The 26705-nt window shown below is 44.6% G+C and overlaps 1 protein-coding gene across 1 annotated transcript in view; it reads left to right on the forward strand.

Annotated features, from left to right (window-relative positions):
* The window catches only part of IL1RAPL2 (interleukin 1 receptor accessory protein like 2), a gene marked incomplete at both ends in the record, with an annotated part of 317482 nt that extends 308093 nt beyond the window's left edge, over positions 1-9389 (forward strand). Inside the window, one exon of the mRNA XM_084294337.1 lies at positions 8692-9389. Within this exon, the coding sequence (XP_084150463.1) occupies positions 8692-9389 (698 nt within the window). The remainder of the gene's footprint in view (positions 1-8691) is intronic.
* Between the last annotated feature and the right edge of the window lie 17316 nt (positions 9390-26705).

Below are 26705 nucleotides of genomic sequence, written 5' to 3' on the forward strand. Positions count from 1 at the left end.
GTGTCAGATACAAGGAGCTAAAAATGAAAGTTCCAAAAAAGATTTGTGGTTTCTGTTTTATTATTGAAAATGGGATTATTTTTTGTCTTTTTTCCCTAACTTTGAAGCCTTATAAATAGCTACATTAGTTTTCCAATTAATGGCAAACATGTAGTTTTTCATTAGAGTTCTGACCAAGTGTTGCATTTCTGAGCAGTATCGGTATTGTGTAAGTAATACTAATTCTTCAGGGGACTGTGCACGGTCCTGTGCTCTGACGCTGTCTTCCATGCTGATGGTAAAATACAGCTGTCCATTTTAAATCAATTTTGCTGCTGCGTCTGAAGATTCAGCAGCACCTTTGGATGTCTGTACCAACAGTTAATGCCTTCTGAGCTGTGGTTATGGCATCTCTTCTTCCAAATCCATTTCTGGACAAGTCAAAAAGACCATGAATCACGTCAAGGAATGGCACAATATGTTTGCTTTAATATCATATTTATTTGAAATGTTACCCATGTGAAAAGCATGCTTTCTTCCCCCTTCCCCCCCACTAATTTTGTCTGCTACAAATCATTTCCATGAAAAATGCTAAAAGAGTGTATGAACTTATTTCTGTATATGCTACTGGATAGGAAATAGGAACAAGAAAACAAAGCATTGACTGTACTGGAGCAGATGTCCCCAAACATGAAACAGCTAGAACATGACTGCATTAGCAGCCTGCCTGCCAAAGACTTGAAACTGCTGCCTTGCTGCTGCCAAACCCAGTGCCTGCCCCAGAAGTTGAAGCCTGTTTCTTTGCTATTTGAGGGAGCTGGAAGCAGAGCTCTGACTCCAGTCCCACTGGGAGAGAGGAGTCAGAGCCTAGGCAGAGATCATGCAAAACCCCCTGCAGTGGCTTGAACCGATCATGTGCATTTGCAGCTCCTAGCCCAGGGCTGCTTCCTTTATTCCTTTGTGCTTTGCCCTTGCGAGGAGTGAGTTTTACTGTCCCCTGAAACATATTCCAGTAAGGGGACTTGGCTTATAGCCTTTTTATTTCTGACAGCCCAAGCAAGCGGTACTGAATTATTAGATAATAAGAGAAAATGTCTTTTTGTGTTAAAAATCACGGGACTGTAGTAAATAGTTGTTTCATATCCAACCGTATAGCAGTTATACACTGCAATTATACAAGTGAATTGGCGTTTAAATCTGGCCTTTCACCAATAACTATACGCACAGATTAATCTGAAATGAGATCCTTCTTTCCAATTGCTATACCAGCCAGCCTGGTATTTTATTTTTGTCTATTTTTGTCAGTCAGACACTCAGCAAATACTTGTCATCACTTCGGGTATTCATTAAACCTCTCCTGAAAATGTAGGGTACCTGAAAATGTCAGTTCTCATTTATGAGCATTCACAGACTTAATACTTCTTTTTTCCTCTCAAACTCACTTCTTCAGTGTTATGAAAGGGCCTGATTCTAACATATGGAGCTTCAAGAACGCTTAATCAGGCATAATGACAATACAGAATAAAATACGGATCCGAAATGAGAGTGATTTGCACGCTTCAGCTTTGGAAAAGAAATGGGGGGTGGCACTTGATTTTGAGGGGGGCAAGAGAGAGGGAAAGGTGATGGGGAAGGAGGGAAGGCTCAGCCTCCTCTATTTGCAAGCTGTTGGTGTGCAAAGGAGAAGGGAACGTGGCTGTTTCTGCCATTTGTGCAATGCTCACCAGTCTTACAAGGGCTTGTAGTGCGTAGTGAGGAGAGCAGGCAGCATGATGTGCTATCGACCTGCTAGAAATTTCAGAGGCAAACCTAACATATTTTAGAGTGACTGTCACAAAAAGTGGCAGATGTGACAAAATATACAGCTCTTCAGGGTATATTCCTATAGAAAAATGGGGTTTTGGTCATAGTTATCCATTTTGATTTTAGGAAATATTTCTTCTCACGTGTACCGCATTTCCTTGTCTTTTGGTGTAAATGACTTGGTGTGATATAATGCTTTCCCGCTCTCCATGCTGATGTTGCCTTCTGTATCTTTTCCCCTGTACTTAAATGTGTGATTCCAGCAAATCTGGGGTGTTTTCTAAGTCTGGTTGTTTCACACAATCTCTGCAGTTTTAAGGTGCTGCCACAGGAGGGTGTGCATTATTGCGCTTGCTTCCTGGCATGCAGTAACACAGCTGCTGTTTGGGTTTGAGAGCAAGCAAAAAATAGATATGTTAAATAGTATTTCATTTGTCTTCCCTGGATACTTCTCTGAACAAACTGAAAAGCTGACTGCAGAAAAGTTCAGGACGAATTTGATTATGATTTTGCCAGGTGATTCGCCTCTAGGGAAAAGCTGTGACAGGCGCAGCATGCCCCTCTGCAGCTGTGGGAGAAGTTCGAGCCAGATGTACCTGAGCAGGGGTTTGCTCACTCAGCAGAGCTCCTCTGCTGAAAGGGGGGACCCTGGCAGTGTCCCCACCTCTGCATTTTGGCTCTATGCTGAGGACTGGCTGTCTGAAGGAGGCGTGTGGAGCAGATGTTGCAGGCCCTTGGAGGACAGAGATGATGGCTGCGGGGGCCGAGGCCGTATCTTTGGAAAGCAGATTCCTGGCCTCAGGAGTCCAAGTTAGATTAGCCTGAGTCACATTTGCAGGAAGCGTCGGTTTCTGTGCCCTCCAAAGCCGGAATACAATTACTAACTATCCAAGCGAAGCATGTTGTCCCAGTGGGAGACCCCTCAGGAAGGGCACTGAAGGCCTTGGTGATGCCCACCTCGCAGGAGCCAGCAAGGACCTTTGTGGAGACTCTTGGTGTCGCCTGAGAGCAGCATGAAAGGACCCAGCCGTGACCCGGTGAGGTGGAAACAGGCCTCAAGCAGCCACCGCTCCTCTGCTCTCCCTCATGCAGAAGCCCACGCAGCCGTGCAGGCTGGAGGGGCGGCAAGGCAGCAAGACGCCACATGTGGTGTGCTGTGTAAGCAGCAAGACCAAGTTTGACTTTAATTCCAGCTATTCTTTCTTAAAGAGTATCCTTTGGTAATGAGAGAGAGAGCATTCTTCACTCCCTCAAAGCTGACAGCACATATACCTCTCTGCCTGGGCACCTAAGGCGCCAATGAACATGTCGGCCTGTATAAGGAGGCGGCGAGCCTTAATTCTTCTTAACCATTAACATTTTTTCCACCTTATTACTTTTCAAGACCTTTTTTGAACAAACCCTTTTCCGCAGCCAAGCAGACTCTCAAATCCTGTGAGCTTTTTAATTCAGTGTTAGGAGACCCGAGGAAAAAGTAGAAATACTTACATTTTTATCTGAGACTTTTTCTGTCTTGCTGAGGATGTTTCTACAGAGAGAATGATATATTTGTGCTTGATTTTCTAAAATTGGATCTACATCAGAGGAAGATATTTTCTCCAGTGGCTTCTACAAATTATTTTAAACCCTGAAAGTGAAGAGATCAAGACTGTCTGTTTGTATTTTTAATACCAGCAATACTAATCTATTAGAACATCATCTAGCTGCTCTCTAAGCATACGCGCATTTGATCTTAACAGGATTGAAAACACACCAGCAATTCACCCCAGCTCTGCCCAGGGTGTAGAGATCAGGCACTGAAAAGAACAACACTGATAGAATAAAAATCTTTGCTTTTACCTGGGAAATAAGAGCTTGGCAGCATGACAGGAGAGCACCTCAGGCATCCAATAAAAAGCACCCAACAGTCAATATTGGATTTCTGGCTGTTTGTAGTTGTGTCTGCCCGTCTGCAGTGGGTTTCTTTTGTGTTGTTGGTTTTGTTTGGTTTTCTGTTGTTGTTGACTGAGCTTCCTAAGTTCCTGGATGAAGAAAACCCACTTGGACAGTGTGCCTGGGGTTCCCAAGGAGCCTTTATTAGGTATGTGATACCATTTACGTGGATCGGAAATAGAGCACTCAGCACCACAAAAACTCCCTTACGAAGTCCCTGGTTATTTGCTCTGTATGAATCTTACAGTTAATGCCAGGCAAGTAAAAATGAAATACAGCAGAATTATAGTGGAAAGCACAGAGGCAGACTCTTCTCAGAGATGCACAGTTGTTGGATAAGAGGCCACAGATGGAAGTTCTAACCCTGAAAATTCCAATCTAATATTTGGAAATTTTCCCTTGCCATGAGGGTGGTCAGACACCAGGACAGTACCCATAGTCACCAGAGAAGAAACCTTGAGAAGATCCTTGGAGATTTTCAAAGCTCTACTAGACAAGGCCCTGAGGAATCTTCTCTTCCTGCTTGGGGCAGAGGATTGAGCTGGAGACCTTCAGATCCCAGCCTGTGTCTACGAGTCTTTGATTCTAAATACCCAGAATTTTGATTCCAACATCCACTACTCTACCAGTTTCCCCAAAATCACCAACTTCAGACACTTGGGTCTTCAAGGAGATACCACCAAAGCCATCTTCTATTTTATTGTTTCTTTCTGTTGTGCTCATCACCCGTCTCTTAGCTTATAGTGGGACTGTGCTCTCTTTGGGGCAGAGGCTGTCACTCTGTTCTGTTTCAGCATTGCTGACTGCATTGCTGTTCTTGCTGGAGCTAACACAAGCAACAAATATTTAAAAAAACAGGAAAAGCAAGACAAGCAGTTATTTTTGTTGTAATAAAGTAACTCGAGTTAGGGTTTAGGAACTATTGGGAACTGAATTATTCTTCTATAAATAACTCTTCCTCAAGTGATAGTCATGTTGCCAGAGGCAGAAGGTCTGGTTATTTTCAGTGTCAGGAACTGGCCAGCATGGTTGATGGCACGTACTGCTTGGTCCTTGCGGTGCTGCAGACCACATTTGCCAAAAATATCCATAAGACGTGATATGGTTGCTGTTCTTCCCCTCTCCCTCAGCTGCTTTTGCAGATTGTTTGAGTCTAGTTAGTCAGATATTTCTTTGTGTAAGCAACTCCGTGTCCATAGTGTTCTTTAGTTTTCTTGATCTTGGACCACTTGCATATTAGGTTGTCTGGGTTTCCTCCTGGCCCATGGTTAGCGTGGCTCATTCAGGATTCAGGAGGTAATTATGGGTGATTACACTCTTGCAAATAGGATGTGTGTCTCAGACATCAGTGCTCCACACTACGTTCACCATCGTTACATGTTGACGGTATCTAGTGAGTATGTATTTGCTGTCAGGTTATCTGTCTTCATCGCTGAGGGGCAACCATGCAAAAAAAACGTTTGTTTATAGGTCTAAAACTTCTTGTTGTCCATATTTCATTGAAGGTCACATTGGCCATGATACAAGTAAGTTAGTGGCAGAGCTTCCCAAAACTGTAATTTTTTAATGAGAAATGCTAACGTTTTGAAAACTGTTTTTGTGCCATATTGCAAAATGGTGTTTCAAGAAGAGGAGAGAAAAAAAAGGTCAAAATTAAAATGTCCTTTTTCAATAAAATCAAGTGGGTTAATGCTAATTCTGCCATTTTATTTTTACTTTATACTTTATGATACAATATAATTTTGAGAAACAAAGACAAATTATCCTGATTTCATCAAGATTTTTTCTCCCCTCATAATGAAATGTCATTGAAACGGACTCCTTCTTTGACAACAATCAAGTTTTAATGAAATGACATTTATCTGATGAAAACATATTTGTCTGGAGTCTTGCAGTTGATGATGGTTGGTGATGTGAATCCTGAAGTGCTTGTTCAGTTTCTTCTTGAAAGTGAAACAGAACCACTGCTTGACAATTACCTTTTAGCTCAATAGAAAGGCAAAACCATCCCTTTGCAATATAGCTGGTTTGGATTTAATACTTCTAATAGAGAGAACACTTAAGAGAGCTTACCCTCCGTTATTTTGAGCAGTCTCTAATCCTGAATTGAAAGGGAGTGGGTGAGTGATTTAGCAACTCTAAAATTTATGCACTCTTGTAGCACTGAAGGGTGGGCAGAAGCATGAATTTCCAGAGGCTTTAGAAAGACAGGAACCCATCCTTCTTTGCTTTTCCTGGCAGAAATGTTTGTTGTGCACATTGGGCATTCTGCAGGATGCACCCAATGGAACCACGTGCTCCAGGGAAGTAGTAGCAGTTGTCCCAAGCTTAAGTTATGGGGCGTATTCAATGCTTCTGGGCCAGATGGCTGGAAAAGGTGTTTGCCTTTCATTTGGGTTTCCACTTTTTTCTGTAATACGGTGTATTTCATCCTCACTGCACCAGCAGACCCCCTGTACATTGGCTGTGTCCATCATTGAACCAGCTGCAATTTGGAATTTGCACCTAGTGGTCATTTGTGAAGGTCTGTACAAAGTTGTCTGTAGAAAGAGCTCCAAAGTTGCAATATCCATCAAGTAAGGAGGGCATACCAAAGTATGGGAGAGGCACAGAGGGGAGAAGTGTACACCTGAGAAAATAGGGGATTTTTCCTCTCATCTTCCTACCTTATTCCCTCTTTGGCTAAAGCAAAGTCTGGTGAGTTTTCGGTTGAGGTGGTGCAATGGATGGGTTGTTGCCACTGAAATTATTGCTGCTGGATATTTGAAGATATGAAAGGGAAGTGACTTTTTTCTTTGGAATTGGATGCGTACAGGATATGCGTGGCTATGCTTAGCGCTAACCTGGCTACATGGTACTGAATGTGTCCTGCAGAGAATTGTCTTGTACATAGCAGTGTGCTGAGGTGTTTGGAGGAGGGATGAATATGTCTCAGGAAAGATGCATGATAGTTTGTTGTTTTACTGTATCTTGCAGATTCAACCTCTAATGATGAAGCTTCCCACCTAAATTCTTTCTTTTTGGGAGCAGAAAGAAAGGAAGAAAATGAAGAGTCTGAGCTGTTGATACATTGGGATAATCTCTTTCCATTGTATTGAACATTTCTACCTTTCCCTAAGTTTTGTTTCACCAGTTCTGCTTATCATTTTCTCATTGTTGCTGATTCTCTCCCCTCTCTGCTGCCTCTCCCATGGATCATAATGTTGAATTTTTTTCATTAATGAGTAACTATTTTACACAGAGCAATGTGGGGGTTGTCCTCATAAAATATTTTAAGAGAAAAAAAAAATAACTGTAAATGCTGCATGATTAAAGAATCATAAAACTGAAAGTCAGGATTGTTGCCTAGAGATTTGTAATGTATGTGTATGTCTTAATTTTGTGTGTGTCTGTGGGATGTTTACAATTGCCTCTTTTTTCCATTTGTGAAAGAAATTCTTCTTGCTGCTAAGTGGTGAAATAAAACATTAGTAAAGGCAGATTTGATGCTAACTATGCCTTCAGTCTCATGAAAATAAGCTATTTTAGAATGTTCCTGTTGGCCTATTTTGTAGCTATTTACTTTACTGGAAGTGGTGTGAATAAGCATGCTGTGGTACGGTGCCTGGGACTATAAAAATGAGTCTTGCAGTAACAGATGTTGATTAATGATGTTATTTGTAATCGTTGTTCCTGCTAGAGGGCAGTGTGTGTAAGAGAGGCCCTGCCCTGTGCTGAGTAAAGATCTGTTCTGTGCAGCTTTTGTGTCCAAGTCTTCATTTATAACACATGCTTCTCCTCTGTTGTCAGATAGCACATTCTGAGTAGCATGGTCAAAAGGTTCATGTAGTTAAAATAATAATTTCCTGTCTCTAAGCTCACAATCACGATGCTCTGCAACCAGTGAACACTTTTCTGATCTTCGTATTTCTTTCAAGTGTTTTCATGTTTCTGGTCCTGACCCAAAACCTATTGAAACTTCTTGGAGTCCTGTCATTTAAATGGGTTTTAGATCAGGTCTGTAAGTAGACCTCTTTCCCATCCCGTTCCATGTCAGACCACTCTAATTGGCATCTCTTCCCTGCCATCCCTGGGACAAGTGAAACTCTGGATCAGAAACCCAAGTCCAACTTCAAGACCAGTTTCAAGTTCAGTAAGCTGACTTCATGGAGCTGATGATGGGGCTGGCATTTCTGCTTACACTGATCATTCGCAACTTCTTGGTGTGCATGAATGAAAGAAGAATACTATTTTCTTCATCACTGATGTCTCAGCAAATAAACACCTCCAATATGCTTAAATTTTCCATTTGTTCCCGTCACTTGTGAAGTTTCTGTTAATACCTTGGTGTACATAGAAGCACAGGTTTGCAGTATTAAAACAGACCATTGAGCCACAAAAAATGCTGCTGTGTTTTTGTGGTCAATACCTAGAGAAGACAGAGCTACCATGCTGCTTCTATGCCATAGCACAACTTCTGCATGTGATAAGGTTGATTTCTTTCTGAGCACTTGCTAATTACAGTTTGCACACCCTGCAGCATCCTCCTGCCCTTGCATCTGAAACACAAGAACTGCTTCCCAGAGTGTGCTTCCCTCAATGTGACTTTAATCATAACCAGTGTTAATGTTAAAATTTACACAAACATTACATTGATCTTGACCTATAACTTGGCAGTAAGTGAACTGTGTGTTTTTAGTCAGTAATGCATCTACACAGTGAGGATATTATGTAAATGCCGTTCTGTTGAGATGAACAGGGAGAAACAGTTACGGACTGAGGATGTTATTGAGGAGTTTTCTCGTATATATTCTATTAATAGCAATGTGTTGTGATGCACAATCCTGTTTCTGTTGGAGTATATCGTGAAGTGCCCCTTGTCTTAAATGGCGTGGATCAGTGAGCTATAGGATTTTGTTAAACGTAATTGCAAGCCTGATGTTTTGATACAATAGTCTTCTTTATTCTTTACTCTTTCTCTCTTTCTATAATTTGTAGCCTACATTGAAGATCTCACAAGATGTGTTGAGCAAAGCAGAAGACTCATTATCGTGTTAACTCCAGACTATGTTCTCAGGAGAGGATGGAGTATTTTTGAGATGGAAAACAGACTCCATAACATGCTAGTCAGTGGAGAAATCAAAGTTATTTTGATTGAGTGTACTGAATTAAAAGGGAAAGTGAATTATCACGAAGTGGAATCTTTAAAGCACACCATCAAACTTCTCTCAGTGGTGAAGTGGAAAGGACCAAGAAGCAGCAAACTGAATTCTAAGTTTTGGAAGCGCCTTGTCTTTGAAATGCCAGGGAAGAAAAAGGAGGTGGTGTCTCGGCGTCAGGTCCTGGATTCTGCGGAGCAGGGCCTTTTCGGAGACCTCCAGACTGTACCCTCCCTTGCCGTCACAGGCACTTCTGCCACGCTGGTAGAATCACGGGCTGATTTAACTGATTACCATCAAGCAGATTCTGTGCAAATGAGACATTACTGCAGAGGATACGAATACGATGTGGCGGCAGCAACGTTGCCGATAGCTTCCATAAGCAACCACCACACATACTGTAACATACCTTTGACACTACTAAACGGACAGCTACCTCTTAACAATACCATGAAGGATCCCCAGGAGTTTCACAGGAACAACCCCTTGCTACCTTTATCAGCAAGGGAGCTTAGCTTCACCAGTGATATCTGGTAGCGAAGATCAGGACACTTCTGAGATGCTTCATGACTGCCATGAAGACGTGTTTTTAAAGAACTTTGCCCAAACCCCATGGGACAACAAACCATATTTGAAGCAGCGGCACACTTACTTGCTTTTCTACTTGAACTTTTTTGTTTACATTTACAAATTATTGACAAAGGGGGCATTCTTTTGTAAGTCAGTAATGTCCTTCCTGTCTTTTAATGTACAGCTTGATTGCTTCTATAAAAAAAAAAAGGGGGGGTGGGGGGAAAGAAAAAACACATCACATTCTACAGTAGGTTTACAATCTGGGATGGATAAAAGTTCACTGTGTATGATCTCCAGCATCCATACTTATGTAATAGTATTTGAAATACACAGAAGTTGTTGGTTTTCTCATATAACCTTCAGTACAGTTTGAAATTCTAATATCATATCATGCTACAAAAATGATTATCTCCTGCACAGACCACAAGGGGTGAATCATTCTCAAAAGGAAGGAGGAGGAGATCTTCCCAGTAACATTCTCTTTCAAGTGCATTTTAGAAGATGACCAGCTGAAACAAGGCAGATGAAGCTTTATCGATAAAGTGCATAGTAACAGCTACTGCAGAATAAATCACCTGCTTGCATCAGCATCCCTTCATTTTATTATTGAGGCATGTTGTACTCCTAGTGAATGATTAGCAATGTGTTTTTATTAAACAACCTACTAGAATATTGAAAGATGTTTAGGAGGATTTAAAACAATTTTTCTGTGGATTATAGATTATTTCATAATTTTTCCAGGTTTTTAATGGCGTTTTTTAAAATTAGGTATAAATTTGTCTTTTGGTGAATTCATTGATTTGAAATTTCTTAAGATCTCGAGCTGTTTTAAGATTTGTAGTAAAGGCAATGTAATTTCACATAGCTTTTTTCCCCAAATCAATAGTTACAATTTCAAATTAATCTTTTTCTGAGAACGTCAGCAATAGAAAATAATTACTACAGCAATATTCAGAGATGAAGTGCTAAATTATTCACGTTTACTAGTAGTCTGACTTCAATTGCAGTGATAATCACCTGAGACAAGTTCTTTCCCAATCTACCTGTCACTTTATACCCTTAAAATCTAGCTGAAGCAGGAATATTTCCGCTCTCTGTGCAAGTAGTAAAAAGTGATATTTTTAAAAAGATGGCCAGGTCTTGCATTCTCACTTCTGTGCATGGTCCCATCAGTCGCATGAGGATACTGTCATTTACCTTCAGTGGAAAGCATTCTTGCTGCTTGTGGATGAGAGGGGCTGCCCAGACACTCAGCATCACGCATTGCTACGCAGTGAGTTTTCTTCAGAGCAGTGTGTTTCACGAAGATTCCCAGCCTAGTTGATTACAAGTTCAGTATACAACAGTATTCAAGGAAAAGGCTCTAAATAACGAAGGCAGAAGCCAATTTTGCTTTTTTTTTGGCACAGCATTAATGAAAACACAATAGACACAAGAGTTTTGTCTCAGTCAGATCTGCTGAAGCAAGTCCCCAGAAATACTTTTATGGCAGGCGATCTTGCCTGCATTTCAGTATGTTTTTCGCATTGTTCTCTCTGATTGCATGGATAAAAGTTAGCGCTCTGCACTCAGCTGCCTGTGGTTTCATCAGCAAACAAGCTCAGTAAATCCTTAACATTTTGCAGTGGTTCCTAAATTGTACCCTACAGTCAAAGTGGAAACAAACGCTGACCTAAGACTTAGAAGTATCCAGAATTGGCCCAAAGGCCATGAGAATGATCTCAAACGTGCAATAATTCAGAGAGGTCAGTATTTTTCCATTGCTTTTTTCCCCAGTTCTTTATTTGTTGTCCTCTTACATCAGTTTTTATCTATAATTTTTTTCTTAGGTTCTAAATAATACATTTCTCTTGTTGCTTTTACTAGCGTTATTATGCATTTGACACTAACACCAAAATAGAGATCTAGGAGAGATGCTAATTTCTTACACACTATAGAACTATAACTTGCTCTTTTGTGAAGTTAAGTTCCAAACATAGAGATAGGTGTTTAATATGCGTATTTTTCTACTGAGAAAGTGATTTTACCTCCATTATAAATATCTGTATTTCAACCTCCTCCCAGAAATCTACAAAATTTGCACTGTTTTATAAGTGTTACGGACTGTGTTTACACTGGCTATGTTCTTTAATGCAAAGTGTAATTTTAAAGAAAAACTAAAGAAATCCCTGCATGAAGACAGCTGCCTATGTTTAAATGAAAAGCTGTACTTTTCATTCTCTTCCTTTTCACATTACTTTAGAATCTGGTTAATTCACATAGAATGCTCAGTGAGATTTTAAACCTACTAGTTCTGTATTAAGCATGCAAATTCAAAAGAAAAAAGAAAAAATCCATACGCAGATTGGTCTGCTTCTTTTATTTACGGTGATTAAATATGGGTAGCAAATTTATTTACCTGATGCCAATATGTCTCTTAGAGCAGTAGTGGTCAAAAAGCCAAACGCAGCCATGTTCGTATTGAGGTACCATGAAAAGAACAGTTTTTCTGTCATTTTGCAAAAGCACATTGTGTGTCTGTGTATCGATATATTTTAGTTATAGACAACATGTCACGACCTGCTTTAAGATTTCCAAGTGTGTATTGAGTGCTCTGACAATATATACGTGAACCAGAACCGCCTGTACCCCTCTGCTTTCAGGGCGGGGAAGGGACCTGAGCTCAGGAGGCCTCTCGCGTTGACTCAGGTTCGTGTGAGACTGCTGTGACACGCTGGAGATGGAGTGTTACCCTAGGCAGTAAGTGAGGGTTTGGAAAAATACCATCAAGCAGTGCAGTGCATCCGTCGGGGGGGCCTGGCTGGCACAGAGGCTGGGAACTTGTCCCCCCGTGCAGCCATGAGAATCGCCCCCCTAGCTGGGGGTGGCAGCTGGATCAGGGCCACAACGACAGAAATGTCCTGGCTCATTCACGCACACTTCATTAGCTGAACCAAGAGTGTTTCGCATTCCTCTGTTTCACCAAAACCATGTACTTATTCAGCTGGATTTTTGGGGAAGAGGCCAGGGTGCTGCATCGCACTCGTGCGACCGCGCAGCCCTTGCCAGCCGCAGGCTGTTGCACAGCCTGACAAAGTCACCGGCACCAAACATCCTCGCTGCAGCCTCATGGGGCTTCTGGTCTGGGGCACGGTCATTTAAAGTGGTTGGTTGCAATGTCTGGAAACTATTGCTTGTATGCTTATCCTTGTGTGCGATGTGCTTAAGAAGCAATTGTGGTTGGAAGGTTGTCTATAGAAATGAGTTAGAAATCGGAAACCTGTTTGGTCTTTACAGGTTTAACGTTCCTAAAGAAAGTGCAGAGAGAAAGTAGGGTAATTTTGATTTCAGCAACAAGGTAGAATGAATATTGGCAGTTGAGGGGGGCTGTGTGCTGGACCAGTATTTCAATAATGTAATATTCCTTTCTCTAGAAACCAGATGAGAAAGCTGTATAAAAATGCTGCTGTCTTCCGTCTACAAGGCCTGCTCCAAAACCCATTCAATCCAGCAGAAAGAGCTCCATCAAATTCAGCAGACTTAGCATAAGGCCACAAAGCCAGGTTTGCTGTGTACAGAGAAATAAAAAAAGTCAAAGAGGGCAGAGAGAAGTAAGGAGATTTTCTTGCTTGCTTATTTAATCTGTCTAAAATCAAGCTTATTTTTGTCCCCGTTTGGTGCGGATGTGCTCCAGGACTGTCCAGCCTTGGGAAAGGAATTTTGTGCATTTCTTTGTTATAAACAAGATAAGGACTTGGGAATAAATAACAGATACTTTTAGAACAAAACCCATGTGATTTTTAAGGGCTTCTACTCCACTCTCAGCAGTTTCTTTTGATTCAGCAGCCTTTGTTCATGCAAAGGCATAAGCACATACTTAAATTCCCCTTAATTCAGTGAGAAATACTTAACTGAGCGGGGACCTAGAAGAGTAGTTCGTAGACCAGTGCCAGAAACCGTGGTATTTAGCTGCTTTTAGAATTGTGCCCTGGTGGAGGGCCTCAGAGGAGCTTTTCTCATTTCGGTCCCTGAAGGGACACTGGTGTTAGGGCAGGACAGCTGGCGGCCCTCACAGTCCTGCTCACAGGAGAGAGACTCCTTAGTGCTTGCTGGCCTGGCACCAACATCTCTCTGGGAGCTCAGTGGCAGACAGAGAACAATGTTTTTTTTCTCGTGTCCCATTGGGGAGACTGGGAGCTTACCCCACGGGCTTGGTTAGAAGTACCTGCAGGGCACCACCACCTCCCTGCAGCGTTTTGTGCAGCTGCTCCCCTTCGAGGTTTGTACCGGGGCTGCAAAGTTACTGGGAGGCCAGGGAATGAGTGTGGAGAGGGGAGAGGAAGAAGAGAGCGGTCATGTCCAAGTGTTTTCCAGGCAGAAATGCTGATTCTGTATAGCACAGTGACAGCTCTTGCATGAATGCATCATGTTTGTCTGCTATTCAACAGATGCAAAGCTCCCCAGAAAAATGCCATTTCTAGCCAGCTCACTTGCTTCAAACCCCTTGTTGTGATTCTTTTTCAATTATATTGCAATTCCCACTGGATGGAAAATTTTTTGTTTGTTTGTTTTTACAAAAAAAGTTTCAGCTTATGTGTGTGGAAATCCCCCACAAAGTGGAAACTGATGCCTTGTGTTGGTCCTGTGGGTTTGAAACTCAGACGTGATGCCTGAGGCGTTACTAGATCGATCACCTCCAGTGAACAGCGTGGGGGTGAGCAGTTTGTGCTGTGCAACGCATGCTGTCACGGGGAGGACAGCTTCTCCTTCAGGCTCTCCAGCAAACCAAACTGCTACGGTCCACGGGACGTGCATTACCAGTCAGCATGGCCCTGGGTTAAGAGGAAAGTGGGTGGCAAACCTCACAACCCAGGGACTGTATCAGTTTGCATCGGTGCCATCCCCAGGGGTCTCGTTCCTGCAGCCTGCTGAGCACTGCAGCCACAGCCAGAGCCTGCTGTTCCTCTGCAGTTACGCCAGATCTTATCAGAAGCCCTTGGGAATTAGCCCTGGTCCTCAGCTCTTGCAAATACTGCCACCGTCGCTGTGCTGGTTAGGGCTGTGGGAAATGACAGCTCCTGGGGTGAGTGTGTGAGCATTACGGTGGTGTTTGTTTAATGCAATCGTTGGTCTACATGCTCATAAAATACTGAAAAATACATAGAAGTCCCTTCCCCCATGGTCCTGGAAGTATTTAAGGTTTTAAAATTTCATAACAGTGATTCAAATAGTTCCTTTCTGGCATCAGTTAGCACAGCAAACATTAAAAATACGTGATTTTGGAACCTGTTGTGTGTTACAGGAGGAAAGCAGAATTCAAAACTGGAAAGTTATGGCATGTCACGTTCGGGCAAACACAAAGAACAATGTTGATCTACATTTTCTTGTTGCTGAAAGATACTTTGCTTCCCTAAAGGAATGGCATGAAGTGTTCCTGATGGTGAATGGAGGACAGCTTTGCCTTGCTTACCGCAAAAGGACATTTGATCATTTTGGTGCCACTGGAGGAATTCAGAGGTTAATAAGGCCACTCCAGAGAGGTATAAAACAATGTCTGAAAGAAAGAAATGTAAAGTAAAAGTTACCGAGCTTTGCCAAGATATTTGTCATTTAAATATAAAACAGTAGCACTGCCAATGGAAGCAGAACATGACCTGTCAGCATTTATGCTTCATTACAATATCATTGTACAGCTACAGGCCAAGCGGAAAAACAAATAAATAATAATAATAAAAATACAGTTTGTCAAGCTGAGCCACATCCTCATGGTAGGTATTTTATAAGCAACTCCTGTAATTCATTTCGATAAAGTGTAATTGGCTTTGCAAGGTTTTAAGAGCTTTCTCCTCTTCAGGACAAACACAAAGGCAGAACAATGTATTTTACACTGCCCGAGTTTTGCAATTTCTTTCCAGTCTGTGAAATAATTCCTTTTTACACAGCAGCGGGTGATAAATGCTTTCCTGACTGCAAGTTTCCACTACGGGTACGCAATGTGGTTTGCAGGAGCGCAAGCACCAGCAGCGCCTGCTGAACCCATCAGAGCCAACAGCCCCACGGGGCTGTGTTCGAGTCTGGGGGGGCACCCACCGTGCTCACAGGCTCCACTGTTTCACTGGGTGATGGCTAGAGAGCAAAGCACCCATTAAGACGGTGCTTGTACTGTACACAGGAATTTTAAAAGCCTCTGGTGCCCTCTTTTAATGCAGCAGCGCAGGCACGCCAAGGTGGAAATGAGAATTGTCAAAGGAAGAGTCGTGTGTCTCGGTTCTATATACATCCAAATTATTTGGGATTCAGAGCATGGCCCTGGGATTTATGATGTCGAGGACAGCATTAGTGATTCTCATGCAGGGAGCGCAAGGGGCTTTGCTTTTACTACCAAGACATATTTTCATGAGAAATCCAGATCCTGACGTGGCCTAGCCTTAATGTAAATTAGCCTCTTATGAGATGGCTCAAGAGGAGAAGGTCTAATGAGATGTGAAGAAGCTTTTAAAGTACAATGTACTCTAATCAGGATGTGTATGAGGCTTAAAGGTAACTTCTGCCAGCACCTAAGAGGGAACATTTAATACTTACTCCCCAGATAATATTAGAATCCATGGTCCGTGTAGGCTGTGCACAGAAAATTAGCATTTACTCCACAAATAATAACAGCTTCTAAAACCCTTAACAGCTCTTTGATTAAAGGATATCAAAGGCTTTATGATCATGAAACAATCGAATGCCTAACTGGGCTGGGGAAATGTTTTCATCCTCTCTTTAGTAAACGAAGAACAGGGCTGGGAGCTGTTTTGCCCAAGATCCTACCAAAAGCCACCAGCAGAGCTGGGGATTTGCCCCCCAGTCGCCCAGTCCCGAGCTCTGCCCAGTGGATAACAGTCCCTGGACTGAACTGGTGATTTCACAGCAGATTGTCCTACGGCCACATCTTCTCTCAACCAACAGAAAAAAAAAAAAAAAAATTCCTGTCTGCACAGGCACCCTGTGAATGTCCTGGAGGTGGATTACACATTTTGGAGGATGTGGGAGAGCCCTCCCAGAGCTGATGGCCACATCTCCCTCTGGGACCAGCGGCTCCCTGCAAGAGGTGACAAGGCAGAAGCCTTTCTTGCAAGTCGCTGGCAATAAAGTGGTTTTGGAAGGACACAGACTGACAAGAGGAGATAACTGGAAATCTCTGCGCTGCAACAAATTATTGGCAGAAGGAGACAGTAGGGAAAAATCGGGCTGAGTGGTAATTTATACCTAATGACCAGCCTGAACCCACATCAGAGCTCTGGCTCCTCGCTGCCAAACTCAGGGAAAATCTGAACAAAGTTCAAACTCCATCACTAACACCGATCAGCATAACGAACAGAACGAGCAGCTGTGATGTGGTGGTGCCAGTCTGCGAGGAAGGCGTCGATCCAGGGCCAGAAGTTTCAGCCGCCCGTCGGGACAATTGCTCCTTGCAAAAGGCCTAGAGTGGTGCAGGTGTGGGTGTCTGAGTGCTCAGGCAGCTCACAGCAGCCCTCTCTCAAAAGAGAGCAGCATGAGGTGGCAAACAGGGGATGTTCATGGATGTGGTGGGCCTGGCTTGATCTTGGCAGACTCCCCCAGCTGCAAAATGCTGGCACAACCAGAGCTAAAGCCTACCTGGACAGCTCTGCCCCCAGCAGACGTGCAAGTAGAGGCTATAAGGGACTAATAACAGGAACAATACTAGGAATTAATTCAGAAACCTGTTCTAACTCCCTTTCTTAACCTAGTAACTGTATGCTACAAACTCATCACCCCACCTGTCTTTAAGATACCCAGCTCCCTGAAGAAGGCATTGAAGCAGCATTGTGGCAGCCAGGAGTGTGCAGTATAATGCTGGGTGCAGTTGTATGGCCAAAAGGGGAGCTGCCTTCCGTGGGAGGAGGAGAGGACGTGTCTGCAGGGCAGCGTTGGAAATCTCCAAGCCTGCACCACGGGTGTGAGGATGAGCAGGAGCTGCGCAGCGCGGCTTCATCTCCGCAGTCAGCAAAACGGCAGCAGCCCACGACCAGCGCTCCTCTTGCAAAACGCAGCGGTGTAACCTTTGAGCTGCTAATCATTTTTCCTTTTTGGCAGCCAAACAAATGTTGTGAAAGAGTAATTCTCAGCATCCATCATACCCTGAGGGTTAACAAACACGTACGAGAAGAGCTCCAGATACAGAGCTGGCAGCCTCTGCTTCTCCTTCAGTGTGTGGAGAGCTCTGCTGAGACCTGAGGGATAATGGGAGTTGCTTTCTCTTTATACTTTTTTTTTTCCTTTTTTTTCCCCTTTTTTGGGAGAAATAAGGTCACAGGAATTGTCAGAGGAGCATGCGGAGCAATTATAGCAAAAGCACAGGAGACTGTCGGAGACACTTCCTGACTTTGGAAGCCTGCCTTGTTATTTTACAGTAAGACTGTACAGCACAGACTTCCCCACGAGAGCCCAGGGAAAGCACTGGTTGTGCTGGGCTGTGACAGAAGCCAAGGCAGGCATGGGCAGGGGGGGGACAAACCCCTGTGCCTGCCTGGGATGCCCGAGGCTCACCTCACAGGGTGCCCGGTGGGGCTGGAGCTCAGGGGAAGCACAGCACCCATCGTCCATCATCCCAGCACCCCAAGCTGTGCTGCCTGAGGGCCCCTTCTCTGTGACAGGATCGGCTGATCTTGGGGTGGTTTCCCCTTTGGCAGCCTTTTCCCTTCGCTCAGCAAAGAGGTTAGAGCACACCCACAGACCGAATTGTTGCCCAGCTCTGGCATGCAACAGGTTGAATGGCCAGCACCCCAGGCACAGGGGTTCATGGGCTGCCTGCTCCCCAGCAGGAGATTCTTACAGGTTTGGAAGAGGCCTATTCAATAGCATTTCAGTACCCCTCCACCAGGCCATGCTGGCCCCAAAACCGCACCAAACTTCACAGTTCCTACCCACCCTGAGCCATCAAATACCCTGGGACTGGCGCTGATGGTAAAACCACAATGTCAAAATTAGACTCAAGCATCACCAAGTAACCTACTCGGGACCATTGTAGCTTGTACAAAGTTACAAGCTTCTTAAATTGTACTTGAAAACTGTGATGTGGAAGGCATGTTTCCACACAGTAATTGAGGCAACACAAGCTCAGGTAAGCAGCCACTTCAGTGGGGCATCACTGCTGAACCTACAGAGCCCGTCGCAGATGCTCCGTGCTTCTCCTGATGCTTAACTCATACTTTGCACAGCACCACGCTAGGCAGCTCCCTGATTCGGCACACGAGTGAGCAGCAAGCCACTGACTGTGGGCTTTGCCAGAAAACAGCAACATTTCTTTAATTTTGCTCTCTTCCCTACAGGCTGCGGAGGAAGTGACTAAGTCCTGAGCAGGCAGACAAGGACCTGGTGAGAGATTTCAGGTATGTGTTGGAAGGTGAAAACGCTCTGGTGCCTTGTCTAGTCTTGGTGCTATTAGTCAAGCGTAAGTCACAGCGCTACGCCCGAGATCAACTTCCCCAGAGAAACCACAGGCTGCTAATTTGGAGGGAGGAAGCAGTGAGGATTTTTTACACTAAGATGATAAAATAAAGGTCTCCAGCTGAGATATCCATTTTGGGAGATGAATGATAATTTGCCAGAACAGGGGACAGCTGAAATTAATGATATTCTGCTGTAATTTGTACTACTCTACAGCCAGAGTCAAGGCAGTGTAGTCACTGGGGATCTGTACCCGATTCCTCTGAATGAGAATTTGTCCCATTAATCTGAGCAGCTTTAAAGGAAGATGGTAATAACACTGAGCATTTGACTTCAGTTGATCCAACAGCTTCTACTGAGGATAAAAAAAATACCAGTGTGCTGCAGGTTCTGTGCTTCTGTACCTACGCTGGTTTATGCACTGTGGCTTTGCAGAACTTGTGGTTCCTTCTAACACAGAGGGGAGTTACCAGGCGTGTTTTCAGTTTGACATCTGAAGTAGAAAACCATGCCTCCCACCCAGATTTTACTTGGGTAAGATATTAGGTACTTCACCAAATTTTAAGACGTGAGCTGAAACCATGTTCCCCACTCAAGCCAACCAAAACTTCCCAGGTTGAGCTGCACTGTAAAAAACCACAAAAGTGACAGTGTAATGGCCAGAATCTCCCTTCTTGACCCCAAATGCAAGCAGGTTTCAGCTTGACTGAAGTTCAGTTCCCTTTCTGTTAAGCCACATCTTTGCAATGGGCCCCAGTGCAGTCACCCTAGGGCCTGGCCCTTGACCAAGCCCTGCTGCCTCTGGTCTCATATCTGATAAGTTAGGAAGGCAAAACTGCAGAAAGTGCTCTCAAAAGGTTAAAAAGAAAAATGCAGTAGAAACGCTGGCCAAGTCAGGATCAGCCCTGGAAGCTTACTAATTCTCAGTTTGAGCTTGGACATGTGGAAAAAATAATAGTCATGAAAGGACTTGCAGGCCCTCCCAATCTAGATGAAGAACAAACAATACAAAAGGACATAGCAAAGGGGAAAAAAAAAAAATATATATATATATATATATATAAATGATGATTATCCTCCCAGCAATTGTAACATGGAAATTAGGACAGGGTAACCGGCAGTCTAATACCAGCACACGCACTGGAAAAGTGGAGGTGGCCACAGAGGGGATTAAATATGACTGAAAAAGCTGCTAACATCAGTGTGGGAGAATCATCCAAATAAGCCAAGAAGAGAAAAGCGAATGGGAACGCAAACACAGACCTTTGCTGCATTGTTCACAGGCACGTGAGCAGCCCCAGCCAGGCACACAACGCAGCAGTTATCTGGCTGAGCCGGCCAACGTGTCCGCACAGGAAAGGCAGCAATCGATCTCCATGGGGTAACCCAAGGCCAGAAAACAAGAACAAAAGGCTTCGATATTGCAGAGTTAATCTGCAGGTTTGGTTTGGTTTTTAAATTAAAGTTAAAAAAATAATAATAATAAAATGAAGGTGATGTTAGGGCTTCAAAGCAAAGTGGTAAAAGCACAGAGCTCAGGAAAGGTGTGTGTGAGAGAGCAAGGCATTGTGTGTGTGTGTGCTTGCTGGCACCACGAGGAACATCTTCAGGATTAGCGAGTGGAGTGAAGAGCAGAAAGCACACAGAGCACTGGTGGTAGTGCAAGCACAGCCAGAACAGCCTGCCAGCCTCATGCAGCATCCTAAACAGCCCTGCCAGGGGCACAGCAGGATGGGAGCAGCACTGGGCTGACCAAAACCCCAGAATAACCCACAAATATTGTCCCATCGCAGCCTGCGATGTCTCTGTAAGGATTTTACCCTGTGTGGGACCAGAGTGCATCTGGAGAGGGCCCCAGAGAGGGCCATCCTCTGGTAACGGCTACAAATTAATTGAGCAGTGAGCCTTGGAGGAAGGCTGATGGGCTGCGGTGGAGGGTGTTGCTGCGTGAGGCTCTCAGCTGTCAGTAATTCACACAAAAGGCCCCACAGCCCCCAACTGCATTTCTTGGAGCTGCAAGGAAAAGGCCCAGCAAAGGCTCTGTTAAGAGGCAGCTGGCACAAAGCAGCCACACCTGTGTCACCTCCCTGCTGCCAGCTGTGTCCCTGCCTGGTGAGGAGCCCAGTGTCAGGCAGTGGCTGTGTGTCCCGCAGGCCAGCCCTGCTCTGGGCCTGGAGGCACCAGCTCTGTGATGAGGGCTTTATTTGGAGCTGCATGGCCTTGGGGAGCTTTGATTTGAAAGGCAGGTAGGTTTCTGAAACACTGTTTGTAGGAAATGCTGATGTTTGCAGGGAGGGGAGGGAATGCCGAGGTGCCTCCTGTGTGGGGAGAATTTGAGGCTGGAAAATTTTGTGGCTAGAGCTATGGGTCTGGAGATGACTTGCACCCAGGGCCTGCCTAGGACAGGGCTCATCTTAGGAAGCTGTTGTGAGGATCCAGCCCCCAGCTGCCACATCCTCCTTGGGGCAGCTTCGTCCAGAGGGCCCCTCCTGGGTGCTGGGCCGATGGATGAGGCACTCTGTGGGCCTGGCGGAGAGGGCAGCAACCTCGGAGCAAACACCCGTATCTCACTGCTTCAGCAGGAACAGACGGTGACCTTGTACATGAGCAATGGCAATAGCAGCTCCAGAGTAATGGAGCGGGTCTGCCCTTCGCGTAATGCCCGGGTAAATGCTCCTTTTCAGTCACAGGCATGTGACTGACCTCAAGTGAGTGGGCGAACTGTGTTTTTATTGCTGTAAAATGATGCAGAGTTTACTGACAAAGGCAGATTGGGCAGCTGGCAGGGATTTTTAATCACAGAGAAGATCCAGTGGTCACCAAATGCTAATCCACAACTGTTCACAGAACCGCATTGTTATCGCGGCCTGCTGTCCTGCCTGGGCAGGAGTTAAAGCTGTATTTAATAGGGCATAATGATGTGTGGTTATTAACTGCCTAAAAAGTGTCTATGACAGTTACAGCGTGTAGGAGGTGCACAGTAATTTTATTTACATGTATATAATGCAAATCTATTTGCTTTATATGTAATTGGATATAGCTATGCAAGATATGGCCTACAGGAAACAAAGGGGGCTGGTGATAGGCTCGCAAAAGATCTTACGATGTGGTTTTCTGGCTTTCAGGTTATTGCTAATTTGCCTATTTAAAAACAATAACAAAACACTGCTTCAGAGCCTTGACTGTAAGCTTTCGTGTTCGGATATCAGATGGCTGTCCTAGTGTTGTCCTCCTGGCAGAGCTGACTAATCCAAAGGAAAAAGGGCAGATAAGGAATTGGGGTGGGACTCGAGGGGTGACTGTGCTGCCCTCTGGGATGTGTTGCTGGACACGTCAGCTGTGCCTGCCTGTGCTACCACACTGGTGTGGAAACGAGGGAAAGAGCTGTTTTTCCCAAACACTTAGTGTGCAAGGTTTACGAGTGTGTAAAGCTACCTGTTACTGTATAACCTACAACTGCAGCTTTTGAAAAGCACAGAAAGAAAGGGGAAATTGGCCTCTTCCAAACCTGCAAGAATCTGCTGGCAGAAGGGATCTGCTGGGGCAGAGCACCCGGGTGTGGGTCACAGGGATCCTGGGCTGAGCTTGGGGCTGCTGCCTGTGACCTCGTCGGCGCTGAGGTCTCAGCCGGGTGAAATCAGCTTTTGCTCTTTAAAGCAGTGTCAGCATGCAGACTGCTCGGAGCAGGTACGAGGGCTGAAGGACTTAAAGATGCTTAATTGGTTTATGGAGCTAACCTCCTTAAAGAACTTAAGCTGCTGGGAAAAGGGAAGCTGGTTTAAATCCCCTGCTGCAAGTCTGAGCCCACAGACGCGGTGGGGTGCTGCTTCTGGGCTCGGCTGCGACTGGGAAGTGGCCAGGCAGCCTCTGGAGGGGAAAGGTTTCCTGGGTGCTGCTGCAGCCTCTTGGGTGCATGTGCAGGATGGCTTTGCACCAGGGAAGCAGCCTCAGAGGCTGATGAAAACATCTGTAACTTGGGGAGGTCTGAGCACTCCTGCACTGGCTCTAAGAAGCAGAAAGAGAGACCCAGGCGAAATGGAAACCAACTGGTCTGTCAAAATGTGGAGCCTTTGTTTCTGCCTTTTTTTTTTTTTTTTTTTTTTTTTTTCCAGTTTCTGTTTCAGCTACTGGTTCTCATTATGTCTTTTGTGATTCAAGTAGTTGCTAAGGAAAAATCCTTAGGAGAAAATATCAAGTCATTTCTCTTTTTAATAAGGTGAGAGCTTTAGCTCTTTAAGATAGGCACAATAAGCCATTTTGTCCTGGGTTGTTAATTTTTGTGCCACTTCCTTGTGCTAAATCCAAGCTTTCAGCATCTTTCTGTAACATGCAGAGCAGAACTGGAGCTGCAGTTCTAGCATCCATCTCGCCGAAGCCAAATGGGAGAGTCTGACTTCTCTGCTTATGCAGCCACAGTCCCATCAGCCACAGCACGGCACCAGGATGTTCATGGCCTCTTTGGGCCCTGTGAACAAAGCAGAGATTAATTAGTATTTGTTCCAAGTTATTGGTTAAAAACAGTGAATGCAGTCTCGAACCTCTGCCACGGTCGCATTCCTTACCCACAGCGCTTCCATGACCAAGTGTGGGTGAATGACTGGCAGGTGTACAGGGGCTTCCCGTTCTTCCCAAGCCACTGAACAACCTGTCAAATTCAATTTTTAAAGCATTTACAGTCTCAGCTGACAGCTGCACTGTGCAGCCGCAAGGCGACTGCACCTACCCCCGGCTTTCCCGTGCGGTGGAAATCCCGCTGGAGCCTCCCGAGAGCTGTGCTGCCTGTTCTGGAGCGAGCACGGGGGTGCAGACAGCATCGAAACTTGGCTGGAAGTTGTGTGCTGGTTATTAATATACAAAGATAGAGAATGTTTAGATAGGACTGGCAAGGATCTACAGGAAAAGGCACAGACTTATTCATGAGTTAGTGTTGGAAGAGGACACTGTTGCTCCAGGCTCATATGAGCTTCCCCTCGCCTTCCCCATCCAGCAGACTCGCACACAAAAAAGGCAGCCTCCCAAAGACGGGACTCCATTTCCCCTGAGGAACAGAAGAGGATTTAAAAGGCTCAGGCACTGCATTGGGGCATCCAAGTGCGTTTGAAATGTTCAAAGTTGACGAAGTACCGAGATGAAAAGCAACTTGGAACTACATGGAAATTGGAGTGAGAATAGAGGAGACTTTCCTGAAGATGTCTAATAGGTCACAGAGGGCAGGTTTTGTTCCACAGGGCTGGATGAGGGCTCATAAATTACAGTTCCTCTTTTACTCTTTTTTTTTTCTTTTTTCCCCCCTCTAAGAAAGGAGAAGCAGGGGGCCTGGGAACTGCAGATGTGTAACAGGGACTTGAGCAATGAGGTAGGCTTTTTTTGTAGCTAAAGATGAGCTTAAAATTGTGTAATTTTGTGAGGCACAAGCTAGGCTTGCAATACGACTGAAAAAGTCTGGTTGATTTACTGAGACTGTACCCAGACTGACACATGACATTGAGAAGTTTAAGCAGATAGGACAAAGTTAATTTTTTTGGTGTTGTAAGTACATGAAAGTCGTCCCCACTTTCATAGTTGCTGGATTTTTCTTTCCTCTGGGGTGAAAGGGGACAAAAAAACAAACCAAACATCCCACCCTGAAGCCCAAGGCCCTTCTTTTGCTTATTTAGTTTTTAATCTGACAATTCCCCCAAACCAAGGGTGATTCAGATACAAGTTCCCTCTTAGCTAACCACTAAACTTCAGTGGTTTGGATAAAAGGGAACCCCGATCTGAGTCATCCGAGGTTAGCATTTGGTTGGCAAAATCAAAGCTGTGCCTACAAGATTTTCTAAAAGTCAAAAAACCTCCGTCTGTCAGAAAAGTCACCACAACTTGTCTCTCTTTCACAGAAGAAATTGGGTGTGTGCCACATGATATTTTGACTGATTAAATTTAATGTGGTAGTGATTAAATTGTGCTATGTCAGTTTTCTTTGTATTTTCTTTCTTTTTTTTTTTTTTTTCTGAGAAATCTGCCTGCGAAGCGGCAGCAGCTATTTTTTCCCATAATTGCATCTGTTTCAGAGAGCAGACAGATGTTGGGCTGAAATTCATTATGGTATTCAGAAAACCCATTGGGATCTGATGACCTAGTAACATATAGCTACTGTTCCTTGCAAGGCATTTAAAGTGGTCGTCGCTTGAATGAAGAGAGAGAGGACTTTGCAGGCGATAGGAGGGAAGGGAAAAACCTATAGCTCAGCCGAGAGCAGTAATATGCAATAGGAGTATAAAATATGAGTTCAGTTTATTTCAATAAATTATCTTGTTCTTAATTTTGCAAATTTGCAAGCCAGCCTTCACGCACTGGTGTTGCCATAGCATGCAGGTCCCGTACTGGCATATAGTCAAGGTGAAATACCCAACGACAAAGGAAAGGAAAGAAAATCAGAGTAAGAACAATTCTAATGCAGAGACAACTCAACAGAAATGGCTTTTGTGCAAGGAAATGGTTATTGGTATGATTTGTGAATTGTAACACTAAGTCACAATCGAGGATTCAACAGGCTCTGAAACTGAGAATCCAGAACCAGAAATGTGGAATATCAGCATGCCCAAAACTACGTCTCTTCTGTGGCTGCTGCTGGGGGCAGCAGGGAAATGTGCTGGGCTGGAAGGAAACGGGAAACTTCCCGCAGCCTCGCTGCTGCTGCTGGAGAAGCTCGGAGGTGCCGAGCTGGAACAATGCTGTGAAGTCAGGGGTCGGGCAGCGAGCGAGGGGTTATCGGTCCCGCAAGGGAAGGGCTTCTCCTGCTCCGGGACGTGCCCCCAGGGCATGCCTCTTTGTGTGCAATTGAAAAGAAAATACATTTCTGCAGGAGTCCCAGCGAGTGGCACTGGGGCTAACGTGGGTTTTGTGGGAGGCCGGTATTTTAAGCTGTGCCCTGGGAAATGAGGTGGACGTCCTGGCTGCGGTTCCAGCGGTGAGAGGCACTTTTTCCAACTCGCCCCATCCATTCAGGAATTGCTGGGGAAGGAAGCTGTTCGGTCTCGTTTTGGATATCCTGTGAAGCTAAACTAGCACGGCTGCCAGGAACTGAAAAAAGTTATTTAATTTTTAAAGAGCTGAAAACTACTGTATGTGCTCCTGAGCGTTGTATGGGAAACGGCTGTTTGGTTTTGTTTGTCTGGGTTTCTGGTATGCCCAGTTCGCTAAAGGTAGCAATCCTGTCCCTCGATCCTAATGCAGGAACCTCTGCAAAGCGCAAGTCTGAAGACAGATTCAGGTTTAGACGCTGCTTCCTGGCCCCCTCTTAGTGTGTTTGGAATGAAGTGGAATTTTCTTTAGTTCAAATAGGAGAAGGCATGAGAAATATTCAGAGCCTGATCCAAAAACCCATTGAAAACAAAGACATCTTACTGTGATTTCAAAGCACGGCAGGGATGGGTCATAGAAATACTGAAATTAAAAAGCAGACTGGGTTGAGGGGGGAGCCTTGGTTCATTAGTTTTTACATCTTTTAACTAAAGTGGAATGTAAGTAAGTGGGTGTCCTGGCCTGAAGCTCAGAACTTTCCCCTGCCATCCAAAGAGTTTTTGCTGCAGCTAAGATAAGTTGTGCTGCTGTTTTCCAAGGTGTGACCTGATGGAGCTGCTCTCTGCTTCTCTGTGTTCATCCGACAGCACTCAGACATAGTGTGGATGGCAGCACTGACTGCACCAAGCCACGCAGAGGCAGACCCAGGCCCTGTAAGGTCCTGTGCAGGTTTTTAATGCGTAATCTTCTTCCTGACAGCCTACCAAAGCCTCCTGTAGCAAGGAACCATGCTACAACTGGGAACAGGAGCGATCAACTTTTGAAGTTAGTGGCTGGCCTTCA

This window comes from Netta rufina, assembly GCF_964035555.1.
Source record: "Netta rufina genome assembly, chromosome: 12".
In the NCBI taxonomy this organism is placed as follows: domain Eukaryota; kingdom Metazoa; phylum Chordata; class Aves; order Anseriformes; family Anatidae; genus Netta; species Netta rufina.